General features: G+C 48.9%; 2 protein-coding genes across 2 annotated transcripts; both read left to right on the top strand.

Moving 5' to 3' along the window:
• Nucleotides 1–5,123: 5,123 nt before the first annotated feature.
• LOC120641583 (serine, glycine and glutamine-rich protein-like) lies at nt 5,124–7,473 on the top strand. The gene is made up of 2 exons (XM_039917760.1): nt 5,124–5,598; nt 6,798–7,473. The coding sequence occupies exons 1-2, from the start codon at nt 5,297–5,299 to the stop codon at nt 6,964–6,966; spliced, it is 471 nt and encodes a 156-aa protein (XP_039773694.1). The 5' UTR covers nt 5,124–5,296; the 3' UTR covers nt 6,967–7,473.
• A 1,692-nt stretch (nt 7,474–9,165) lies between these two features.
• LOC120641582 lies at nt 9,166–11,395 on the top strand. The gene is made up of 5 exons (XM_039917759.1): nt 9,166–9,592; nt 9,681–9,760; nt 10,626–10,701; nt 10,780–10,887; nt 10,959–11,395. Exons 1-5 carry the CDS (start codon nt 9,254–9,256, stop codon nt 11,085–11,087), a joined length of 732 nt encoding a protein of 243 aa, XP_039773693.1. The 5' UTR covers nt 9,166–9,253; the 3' UTR covers nt 11,088–11,395.
• The last annotated feature ends 2 nt before the right edge of the window (nt 11,396–11,397 follow it).

The following is an 11,397-nucleotide window of genomic DNA, read 5'->3' as shown; positions in this document are numbered from 1 at the left end:
CTAACACTAACAGTATCTGCGTCAACAGCGATGGTAAAAGACGACTGACTTCTGTACATGCAAAGGGTACACACATAGCATACGGCTGTAGCATCGTTTCATTTTTTTTTTGAAGCATCATTTCAATTTTAGATTGAATTTCTTCAGGACATGGAAGCCTTTAGTTTCCCCAAAAAAAAAATCTACCAGGAATCCCAAAAGTGGAGGTAAATCAATCCTGACGGCGACATTGGATTCAGAGGTTCGGACTGATCTCCCCAAACTTTGTTCGCGTGCTCTGCATCCGAACAAATCTAGCGCCACCAGCAACGTGACCTTGTCTGAACCGCGGGCCGAAACGTTTCAACAACCAAAAAGTCCGGCGCCCTATAGAGCCTAGCAGTAGTTAGATTCAGATTCGGGATGCAAAGTACATGCACCAAACTGAACCGCTCTGCTTGCCAGGCACACTGGCTGAAGATCTTCCAAGGAAAAGCAGCTCACCAAACACGCCTTTTTTTGGTAATGTATGTTGTGTGACAACTCACAAAGCGAAGAACCTACAAGGAGACCTGAATGTCCTTCGTGTTGTAAAAAAAAATCACCCGGAAAAGAATGGCCGAGCAAGGACAGCGGTTGGAGTTGGTTGAAGCGAGTTCTTGGGCCATTTTCTCCGACATTTCACATTGCGATTCGGCACCATCAACCTGTGAGGCTGAGACTGCATCTCTGTAGGCACCGCCAGGCACGGGGCGTCAGAATCAGCTCCTCACTGGAGCACCGCGTGGATGCGTGCGTGACGCCGGCTGCACGGTGAAAGTGATGGCTCGATTGAAGTGTGCTCCTAATAAACCATTTCTCACCTCCTCGATTTGACAGGGTAACAGGCCTCCAGTTTCTCCTCCCCATGTCGTCACGATCAGGACACCGCCTTGTCCCACTGTCCCTCGCCGGCCCACCACACCGCACCACCGCGCCGCAGTACCGTCGATTTTGTCGAAGGAGAGTTACCGGTTTTGGTTGCTGCTATGCTAGAAATTGTATTAATTTTGATTACTAATTAGAGGTATTAAATTAAGGTAGTTTTTAAAATCAACTTTAGAACTCTGTGCTAGGAACTCTGAAGATTCTAATAAAACCTTTGACCGCGTGATTAGAGAATAACTAGAAGGTGGCCCGCACTAATAGCGCGGGTAGCTAGTTTTTTATTTATTATTTTTTTAAAAAATACATTGATTGAAGAGATTTATTTGTTAATTTATTTACTCTCGTTTGGTCTTGTTGAATACTACCTGCAACTTTCTATGCATAGGAATTCATATCAATCATTAAATTTTATCTCACTGACATGTGGGGCTCACATGAGTCAATGACATGTGGGTCACGATGATATATATCTAATTTTGGGATCTTTTAGTGGAATAGATTCTATTTTTAAGTTGCTTTGTTATATATTATAGTTGCATATTTTAGTATTTTAACCTGCAAAATCTTAATTTGAGGACTGAATTTAATTTTGGGTCACATTGAATACGGATGCATACTGTACATATCTGTATTTATATGCCCACAGAATCGTGAATGTTTGTTGACAACCAACAAATTAGTTTGTATAACTGAAGGTGTTCGGCAATATGCAACATTTATGCCTGCCTGTCTTTTCTATTCTCCTTTTTCTAGTTTTCTTACCCATTCAACCTTGCTGCTTCTTTATCCTTTTATATTCTCTTTCTCTATACTTTTTTAGAGGTATAAATCACATTTGTGTTCTGTGCCTAGTGTTTTTTCATGTACTTATAGAAGATTAGACGGGATAATAAAGTTAAGAATTATTTATGCTATTTGATTCCTCACACGACTAAGTCCCTAATTTTTTCCAATGCTTTACTCTTTATCCCATCGATTATTACTTGTATGGAACTATTTGTATGCCCACAGAATCATGAATCTTTGTTGACCACCATCAGATTAGTTTGTATAACTAAAGTTCTTCAGGAATATGCAACATTTATGATGATAATCCTTATTTGGAGAAAGCATTGATTCTTCGGTGGATATTTCTCTCACATTGATTGGCATGCGTATTCATTGGCCCACACTGACAATCATAAAGGTGCCGATGGTCTTGCAATAGATTGCAATATCTGAAACTCTATGCATTGTCATTATTGGATTGATTGAGTTCGACAATGATTTTGAGTAGAATCCAATGTGCTTCATGCATCTGTATGTACTGCAGAATGTTCTTGAGACTCGAAAAGTTGTGATTTGGAATCTAGGGCTAAGACTATGGTGGCGCCGTAGTGCAAGGCGTTCCGAAGATTTTTGAAAGCAATTATCTCTTTCTATAGTACAGACAAAATGCAACTATGGTCGCGTTGTCACGCTTATGCTACTGTCATTTTTTTTTTGCATCTTTAAAGAGGGTTAATGCGAGACATAGATGGTAACATGAGTTTTTATGTCATGCGACCTCTATATTTAACTTTAGTTGGATATAAACACTTTTGGGTAGTTTAGAATATTGCATCTTCACTAAATTAGACATGGACTCTGCCAATTTAGACGGCTAGATCTTCATTAAATCGAATGGTGTATATCCTATACACAAATACTATGTAGATCTTCATTAAATTGGAGTATTTGTTAACTTTATTTGGCATGAAACTCAAATTTGGGTATTTATTATTGCATTTCACCTATACTATTTATTTAGCTATTTTCCTTCTTAATATGCTTCTTAATAACTATACACATCAACAATAATTTTTTTATTCTAGTTCTTGCATTTTTCTATTTATTAGTCATACCGATGCCAAATTTTTATATTTTGAATATTTAATTTAGCTATTCGGCTAATATCATTTTTTATCGAGTGCTAATGCTAATTTTTATAATTTTATAATTTCAAATTTGTCTATTTAGTATCTTTGGTTAAGTCCTAATTTCATTATTTTTAAATTCCGATTTAAGCTATTTACTAATCAAATTCAGCAAGGACTCCTTGTCATGTCCTAATTTTCCTTAATATTTTAAATCCGAAATTAGCTATTTATTAATCATATTTAATATGGACTCTTGAGTTATATTGAACCGTTAGATCTTCATAAAATCTAACGGTGTAAATCCTTCTCCTTTTTAAATTAACATGGGAATTTCTAAACCCTCTCGGCGAACATGGTGGCATCTTTTAACACTCCTTTAATAATATAATAGATTACTGTAGCCCATCATCAATTGATTACTGTTATTAGATTCGCCGCGAAAAATTACACTCATCTCTAAAAGAATTTTGCAAATAAGATTCATTTAATACTTCATACATGCAAGATTCTTCTCTTAAAAAAATATGCGTGCTAGGTTCATAACAAGAACCAAACACGGCCAGTAGACACGGTGACGCGAGGGGACAGCGAGCTCTAGACTTTACGTTTACTCTCGCGCGTCAAATGATTTCAGCGTCAGTTAGTCAGTCCGGCCCGCTGCACTGCAAGGCCGGTGTAAAGGGGACAGTGAAACTCAGGTCACTCCACTGTCACCTCCAATACTTAACCCCAACCCGGAGGTAACTTGGCTTCGAAGTGCGAGGCATCAGTCGTAATCCCCGCGGTTAACCATCCCACCGGCGTGCGCGCGCGCGCCGGCCAATCGAGCCGTGGTTTCGTGGGGAAGGAACGGAGCCACCGCGCGCGACGAACACGGGTGGGGGGGGGGGGGGGGGGGGGTTCCTGTTCTGGTGCGCCCCGTCGCTTTCACCGGGCCGAGGTCGAGCATAGAGATAGAACCCCAGCTAGGGACTAGGCTGGTTGCATGCCTAGCGAGCTAGGCCCATCCCGGGTCTCCGGCGGAACGGAACACCCCTTTCGTATAGCTTGCTCCTCCGGTCTCCAAAATGCGAAACAGGAGGCCTACCCCGCCGGAAAAAAATGAGGCACGACCACGAATAATTGGAGCAGGGGCCCCGGGCCCAGCCTTTCGCCGGCGCCGTCGATCATGGCGAGGACCGGCCCGGGGAAGAAGAAGAAGAAGAACAAGTACCTCCGTTTATTATATATTCGCAATGGAATTAGCATCGTCAAAGCAGCAGGGCTCGAGCTTTGGACCGTACGTGTTTTGAAGAACGGTGGCTGGTGGGTGATGAGGCTGCCGCCGCGGCCGGGACGGGATCACCGGTTGACCGGGGGAGTCAAAGCTGTCCGTGTAGTACGAAGCGGTCTACTGTACGCTCTAGACGCTAGACGACTCCGGCTGCTGGACGGCGGCGCCCTCCATTCCTCACAGACGTGCAGGTTGATCTGCTCGGGCTGGCGACTGGTGTCTGCTGACTAGCTAGTGCCGACGTGCCGTGCATCGCGCGCGGTTTGGACTGGATTTACAGATCTCGGCGAGGCGTCGCGCCACTGGTGGTTCGCCGAGAACTTGCGGAAGTACGGTGGCTCGCGATCCACCGACCGCGAGTACGTGACATGCGTGGATTCAAAGGCACTTGCTGCTTCCAGGCCCGGAGGGAGCAGAGCAACTGCGCCCTCCCTGCTCCATCATAAAAACTCCCGTGAACGGAGCGTCCAAATGACAGTGTTTTCACCGATCTGGAACTTTTAACCCAATTACAGCAGGTAAAGCTCGTTGCATGGAGAAAGCTTGTCACAGAATTCCACCGTCCTCGTGATTCATCAAATCTGACTGCAACGACATGCCGAGGGCACCTCGTGTTGCCGCAGGCGCCGAAGCTGCTAGACAGATCCCGTCCCCAGGGCTCTGGCGCCACCGCGCAAAGAGCGCAAACTTTCAGAACGTCACTGACAGGTAGGCCCTGAACGAATTGACCCCACCAACAGTGTCAGAGCAGTTTCGCATGAACGTCGAAACGGCACAGCCAGAGGCAGGCCCACGGCGCCCATGAAAAAGAACGCTCGAGAAAACCAGAAAAAAAAAAGGGAAAGCGAAGGCTTCCCCTGCTCTCGTCGAGCAAAGCAACCGGGGAGTCGACCCGGGCCGAGGTGCTCCCCAGGGGCAACGGATCCCACTACCCGACACCGCCACGCGGGCCCGGATCTGGGCCCACATGGACCCACCACCCACCCCCCGTCCGTCTCCGCGCACTTCATAAAACCACCCCCACCTCCTGTCCCCCCTTTAAACACACCGAAACAAACAACTCGCCGTCCCTCCCCACCCCCCCTCCTCCCTCGCGCCGTCTCCCGCACGGACACGAACACGCGCGCCACCGAACCGGGCCGGATCGCGCCGACGAACCGCGCGCCCGCGGAGCGGGGAGGTGGATCCGGGCGCGGCCGCCTCCTCTTCGCCGCCGCCGATGGACCTCGGTCTCGGCGGCGCGACGGGCAGGGCCGGGAGCGGGGGAGGAGGGGCGCGGGGCATGAGCGGGAGCGGGGGCAGCAGGGACAGCCCGTTCGCCATCGGCGGGGGCGGCGCGTCGGCGGCGGCGTGGACGCGGCTCGTCAGCTCCGGCGTGGAGGACGAGCTGGTGGCCGCTTCGGGCGGAGGCGGAGGACGTTCGGGAGCGGCAGCGGGAGGGCTGCCCCTGGGCCACTTTTTGGAGGCCTGCTTCCTCTGCCGGAAGCCCCTCGCCAGCAACCGCGACATCTTCATGTACAGGTTCGCTCCTCTGCCCGGCATGGCTGCTAATGCTACTACCTGGCGCCGCTAGTCTAGCTTTGCGCTCGTTGGCAGAAATGGTTCTGGAGTTTTCTGCGGTGGGTCCCGGGTATGGACATTTCCAGCGTCTTCGGAAGGTGATTTTCTGCGGGGAAGAACAGGAAATTTGACCGCCGAATCGGCTGCGGGGAAAGTGGGGGTCGGCGCGTATTTCTCAGAATTTCCTTTTTTTCTTCTGTGCTTTATTTTACTTTAAAGGGTGCAGCACGGGGAAAAAAGTAGCAGGAAAAATTTGGTGCGTGTTCTTTTTCGTTCTCCGATGTGATGTTGGTGCGAAGGTTTTGTCATCTTTGATGTGTTCGTCCGGGTTGCTTTTGCGCGTGAATCCATTAAATTCTCGGGGCCCTAAATTGGTGCGCTTATTTATGACCATGCCGTGAGCTCCTGCCAATTTACAGCAGAACAATCTGTCGTTTGAATTTATATCATGGAGTTGGTAATCTGGAAAAGCTTAGCAGCTAAGCACGGGCGATTATGGGTTCTCGGTTACATGAAGACAAGCAAAATTTCTCCACTGCTTTGACGCGTTGGGGTTGTCAGGTCCATGTATTGGTGGGCAGACTGCTGTTCGTAGTTCTGTGCTCCCTGCTCCGTTTTTTATATTCATCTTCAGAGTTCGGACCATGAATTGGGTGGCAGTTCAGGCATCCAAAGTATAGGCCCTGTTTAGTTGAAATGCAAATTTTTTTATAAAAGAATCTTGCTAATTTGAAGTACTAAATGAAGTCTATTTACAAAATTTTTTGCACAGATGGGTTGTAAATCGCGAGACGAATCTAATGATGCTAATTACGTGTTTACGAATCTAATAAAGCACAGATGGGTTACAAAACATTCGATGATTTTTTTTTTTGCGTTTACGGGTTTATGGCGTGGGAACTAAACAGCGCCATAGACAACCTCCTTCCATACTCGTTTCCATGTGAAAAATTACGCGGTGTCAGTGTTGAGGTTGTTTGGCTGATCCAATCTCGACTTTTTCGGCTTATCTCTTCTCACATAATACTATTCATTCTACCATCCGAATACTATTCACTGGATGAACAACCCGTTGTCCCTGTCACATTCTACTCGGGTTTTTTTTTTTCATGGCTTGCAAGCATGCTAATCTTATGCATGGCCTTGTCTCTTGTGTGCAGAGGTGACATCCCATTCTGCACCGAGGAGTGCAGGAGGGAGCAGATCGAAATGGACGAGGAGATGGAGCGGAAGGAGAACACCACCCCGAAGAAGGTGGCGGCGAGGGCGCCAGTGGAGTCCCCGCCGAGGCCTCCCAAGGCCCGGGCAGGGTCAATCCTCGCCGGCTAACACCAAGAACCGGAAGCTCAGAAACGAGCTCGTCGTGTTGTGCTTCCCCCTCCCCAAAACCAAAGATCCGATCCCCTCTTACCTCCAGGAACCACCCGCTTACAGTTGCTACGTAGTATATGGGTTTGTGTTTTTGTTTAAACCCCTTTGCGCCATTGGTGGCGCTGCGACCCTTTCACTGTCAGTGCTGTGCCTGCCCGCCCTACCTGTGTTTCTGTTGCTGATGATGTATAGAGATGGAAGTAGAGGAGGAGGAGAGTGCTGTGCCTGTGCTGGTGTTTAGGACTCCATGCAGCTAGCTCTCTGTGCTGCTGCCGTGTGTTCGCTTGTATGGGTGTTCTGGTCGTCGGTTTGGGGGATTTTGTGAATTTCTCTCTCTATATGTGGTAGTAGTTGGTGGTGGTGTTAGGCTTTAAGGTTTTCCTAATGCTGATGAAAACATATGGCTATAGAAGAAATAGACATATGAATGAATGGAATGGACCCTTGAGTCCACGACTTACTCCATGTATCATCGTGCTTTCCTTTAATTTGCTCAAAGATCTTTGGCTGGCAACGAGTCATGCAGGAGGGCCGAATGTTTTTCAGCTCAAGTCGTGCTGCGATGTATGTGCTCCGAGGGGTGTTGTGAAAATGGCTAGTGACTGCAAGATGTATTCGACACAACTGTGATGCGGTTTACTCGTCCAAGAACATTTGGAGAAATGAACTACCCCTGCAAATGTTTCCAGAATCGCTCTGAAATGAACTACACCTGCAAAGACGTCGCGGCTTCGTGGCGCGGGCTGTAGCAGTGCGTAGGATTTGACTCGAAACGTCCAGCTTTTGTTTTACCCTGCGTACGGAAGCGTCTGCGAGCGAGAAAGTCGCAAACAAATGAATAATGTACCAGAAAAGTCGGTTCGTACCGACAGTACCGTCCTCGCCGAATCCACAGCAGATGTACTCGCGCCGCAGGCTAAACGACAGGAACTTGCAACTTCGCCGAGCCGCCCATGGCTCATTGACCCTAGCGTCTACTCGTCCTCGAGCTGCTCCGCTTGCTTGCAGGGTTCCCTCCCGGCTCAGCCAGCCGCGACGCGAGCATTGTAGAAGAACAGCACTGGAAGTGAATTGCCCATTTGACGCGAGAGCGGTGGAGCAGGCGAGCACTGTGAACACCACGAGGCAGGCCGGTTGGGCCCACTTTCAGCCTCCGCCGACCTCCCTACTACCTGCTGCTCCGCACCGCGGCACGGCCTGCGTCCATCTTCCTTTTCCTCAAGGGGCCGGCCGGCCGCAGTGCTTGGACTTGGAAGAAAAGCTTGGTCCGGTGCGGGAAAGGAACGCCGACCGACGGCCATGTGCGCGTGCCCGCTCGCTCGCTCCTCGTCCCCCGTCACTCCCGCCCTCGCGCGCCACCGGCTTGACGAGGATTCGCAGGGAAGGACTGTGGTCGGTGATGGCGCCTCGCTGACTGCCCACTACTTGGCGTCCGCTGCCAAAAGCGACCAACGAACCAACCCCCCAGGAAAGGCTGCCCCGTCTCGCGTCAAATGCGTCACGCCTGCCTGTTTGGGGTGGTTGGGGTGGGGGGGGGGGGGCAGAGGCGCCTGGGATCCTCCGTTCGGGGGGTGCCGGGTGTGGGGTTGGGGGCAGGAGGGGCGCAGGCATGTCGGGTTCCTTCGGGGTTTCGGGTTTCGTGTCAAAATTTTTAGCCCGTGCCCGGCCCGTCAGTCATACCGGGTCAAAAATTTTGACCCGAGCCCGCCCATCAAACTCTTCGGGTCGAGTCGGGTCGGGCTATTTTCGGGCGGGTTGGGTCGGGTCTGTCGGGTCGGGCAGCCCATGCCCAGGTCTAGCAGAGGCACGCAGGTCAGGCGCAGGCAGGGGAGTTGCTCTCACACAGGTGTTTGTCAACGGTCACCCACAATGACTGGGTCAAACTGGTTGGCCAAAAGTCAATCGCGACAGCGCCGCCACGGCGGCTGCGGCCCAATGTGAGCTTGGGAACAAGAAGGTCAGGGCCAGTCTCTAAAGAACCGGGCCAGTCATTACAAGGCTGACGGACAGGAAAAGGAAAGAGTGCACATTATTTGGGCCGGACGATTCGCGTTTCTCCCGGCCCAAGACGGCCTCCCGATGACGCCGCACAGATCCGAGTGGCGGAGGAATCTATGCGTGTTACTACAGTGAAAGCGTAAACCTTCCCGTTGAAGGCGGAAAAGACTGTCCTTACCATTTGTTACCAACCCTGTTTGCCTGCTTGCTCTCCTTCGCGGCTGGTCCCCTCGCAACGCCAGCCACGATGCTCGCCTCCACCGCCGCCTCCCTCCGGCCGCCCCTCCGCCGCTTCCGGGGCGGCGCCGCCTTCCCCTTTGGCGTCCCCCGCGGAGGCATACGCGCGGCTGACCCTCTCTCCCCCAGGCCCAGGCGGCGGGCGCTGGCCTGCCGCGCGGACCTGCAGCAGGACGCGCCGTTCGCGGCCGCCATCGGCGCCTGCGTGCTCGCCTCGCTCGTGCTGCCCCCTCCCAGGCCCCGCGGCGAGGTGGGCGAGGAGGTGGAGGAGGGAGAGGCGTTTGGTGCCACGGACACGAGGATGGCCGTGATGGGGATCATCTCCTTCCTGCCTTACTTCAACTGGCTGGTGAGCGGGACCTGAGGTTTCGGTGCTCTTTCCTACCCATTGTTACGTTGGTTTGATGGGATTTTCCGTGTCTCCCTCGTGCAACTAGAGCTGGATCTTTGCGTGGCTGGACAGCGGGAGGCGGAGGTATCTCGTCTACGCTGCCGTCTACTTGGCTCCTTACCTCAGGTGGCTTGTGATTCTGGATCCTCAGATACCCATTTCTGTTGGTTTTGTGTTATGTGTTGGTTTACTTTGGGCTTTCCTTTGTGAGGTTGTATAGCTTTACATCTGTCTATGGCAAGTTGTCTGTGACTGTTTGTTGCTGTCCGAGTAACTTTTGCTCGGAAATACTCATATAGTCATATGTGCTATCAGTTGTGGAATTCACAAAATCTAATTGTTAATGTTCGAAATGTGCTGGGCTTGCGGCCTAAGAAATCAAAGTAATCGTTATATTGAACTCCTCTGCAGGTGTCTTTCATGAGGTAATATAAGCAGCCCAGTAATATGTAGTACTTTAATTTAGTTAGTGCATACTGCTGTGCCCGTTCAGTAGGTTCTTCGGATTCAATTGGAGTATAAGTTACTAATAAACTATCAATGGAAATACAAACTATCAATGGAAATATATTTTGTTACCATCCTTTGCTGTAATTCTCCTGTCATTGTGGTGTACCATGTACAAATTGCTCTCATTCTTTAATACTAATTGCTCAATGTTTTACGGATATTTCTTGTTATTCTTTATTAACATCACTGGTTTTCTGATCTCTGTGTTGGAGATTGAATTCATGCTGCCTTCTAAGTTCAGTGATTAGCTCAGATAATCTTTTCAGAACTAACTTATCACTGTCACCTGATTCTCATGTCATTATGGTGTACCATGTACGAATTGCTCTCATTCTTTAATACTGACCATTCTATGTTTTAGGAACATTTCGTATTGCGCTATTGTTCGTCATAAAAGTTCCTGTTTTCTGATCTCCGTGTTGGATATGGAATTCATGTTGCCTTTTAAGTTCCATGATAAACTCTGATATTCTTTTTCCAGAACTAACTTATCACTGTCACCTGATGAGAGCTGGTTACCTATTGCTAGCATATTTATCTGCATTTTACATATTCAGGTCAGTGTGTGAGCTTCCTTGTAAGCATTCAATGCAAGCTACATCCTTTTCTCCTGAAAATGTTTCCTTCCCTTGCAGTTAGAAGCAGGTATCAGGAGTGGCGATATTGAAAGCTTCAACTTCTTTCCTAGTCCTGCTAAAAAGAAGGGTGGCCACCATGGAAACAAGACAGATTCAATTGGAATGGTATGAATCAAAGGAGATAGACACAATTGGTTCAGTTGAACATAGATGACCTCCTTTTGTATTTGTTCCAGGGAGATAGACACAATAGGAGAATACCATCAGCACATGAATCTAGAGAAAGGCTCCGCAATTCAGACATCTTCAAGAGGAATCTTGATGAGCCCAACGAGGATAAGCAAAATAAGTCTGATTGGAACTGAGAATTACAGTGCTCCTGTCCTATATTTTTCTGAATCGCTTGAACACCGTTTGGGGGGAGATGCATGTATTAGTAGCGAGCTGAAGCTGCTGCCAAAGCTGAAGTGGAGTTGTAGCAGCATGTGGTTTCAAATCGGTTGACGTCTGTCTTGTTTTGAATAATTAGTCATAGCTATAGCTTACAACTTCCGTGGTAGTGTAGAAATAAACTGCCAATCTGGCTTATGCAGGTAGAACACATGGTGGTTTTGAAAAATTCTGAATATCTTTCGTCCGTTCATCTGAATGAAAGCTGCATGTGCTTTGTAGTGT

Source organism: Panicum virgatum, chromosome 7K (genome assembly GCF_016808335.1).
Source record: "Panicum virgatum strain AP13 chromosome 7K, P.virgatum_v5, whole genome shotgun sequence".
In the NCBI taxonomy this organism is placed as follows: domain Eukaryota; kingdom Viridiplantae; phylum Streptophyta; class Magnoliopsida; order Poales; family Poaceae; genus Panicum; species Panicum virgatum.
Note: the sequence above shows the minus strand (reverse complement) of the source record. Positions and strands in the feature narration are given on the sequence as shown.

Excerpts from the sequence above, each read along its gene's own strand:
- LOC120641582 (XM_039917759.1), top strand. The coding sequence starts at position 9,254 with ATGCTCGCCTCCACCGCCGCCTCCCTCCGGCCGCCCCTCCGCCGCTTC. Across the intron at positions 9,761-10,625 it reads TACTTGGCTCCTTACCTCAG|AACTAACTTATCACTGTCAC; the intron begins GTGGCTTGTGAT and ends TTCTTTTTCCAG. Across the intron at positions 10,888-10,958 it reads AGACAGATTCAATTGGAATG|GGAGATAGACACAATAGGAG; the intron begins GTATGAATCAAA and ends TATTTGTTCCAG.
- LOC120641583 (XM_039917760.1), top strand. The coding sequence starts at position 5,297 with ATGGACCTCGGTCTCGGCGGCGCGACGGGCAGGGCCGGGAGCGGGGGA. Across the intron at positions 5,599-6,797 it reads CGCGACATCTTCATGTACAG|AGGTGACATCCCATTCTGCA; the intron begins GTTCGCTCCTCT and ends TCTTGTGTGCAG.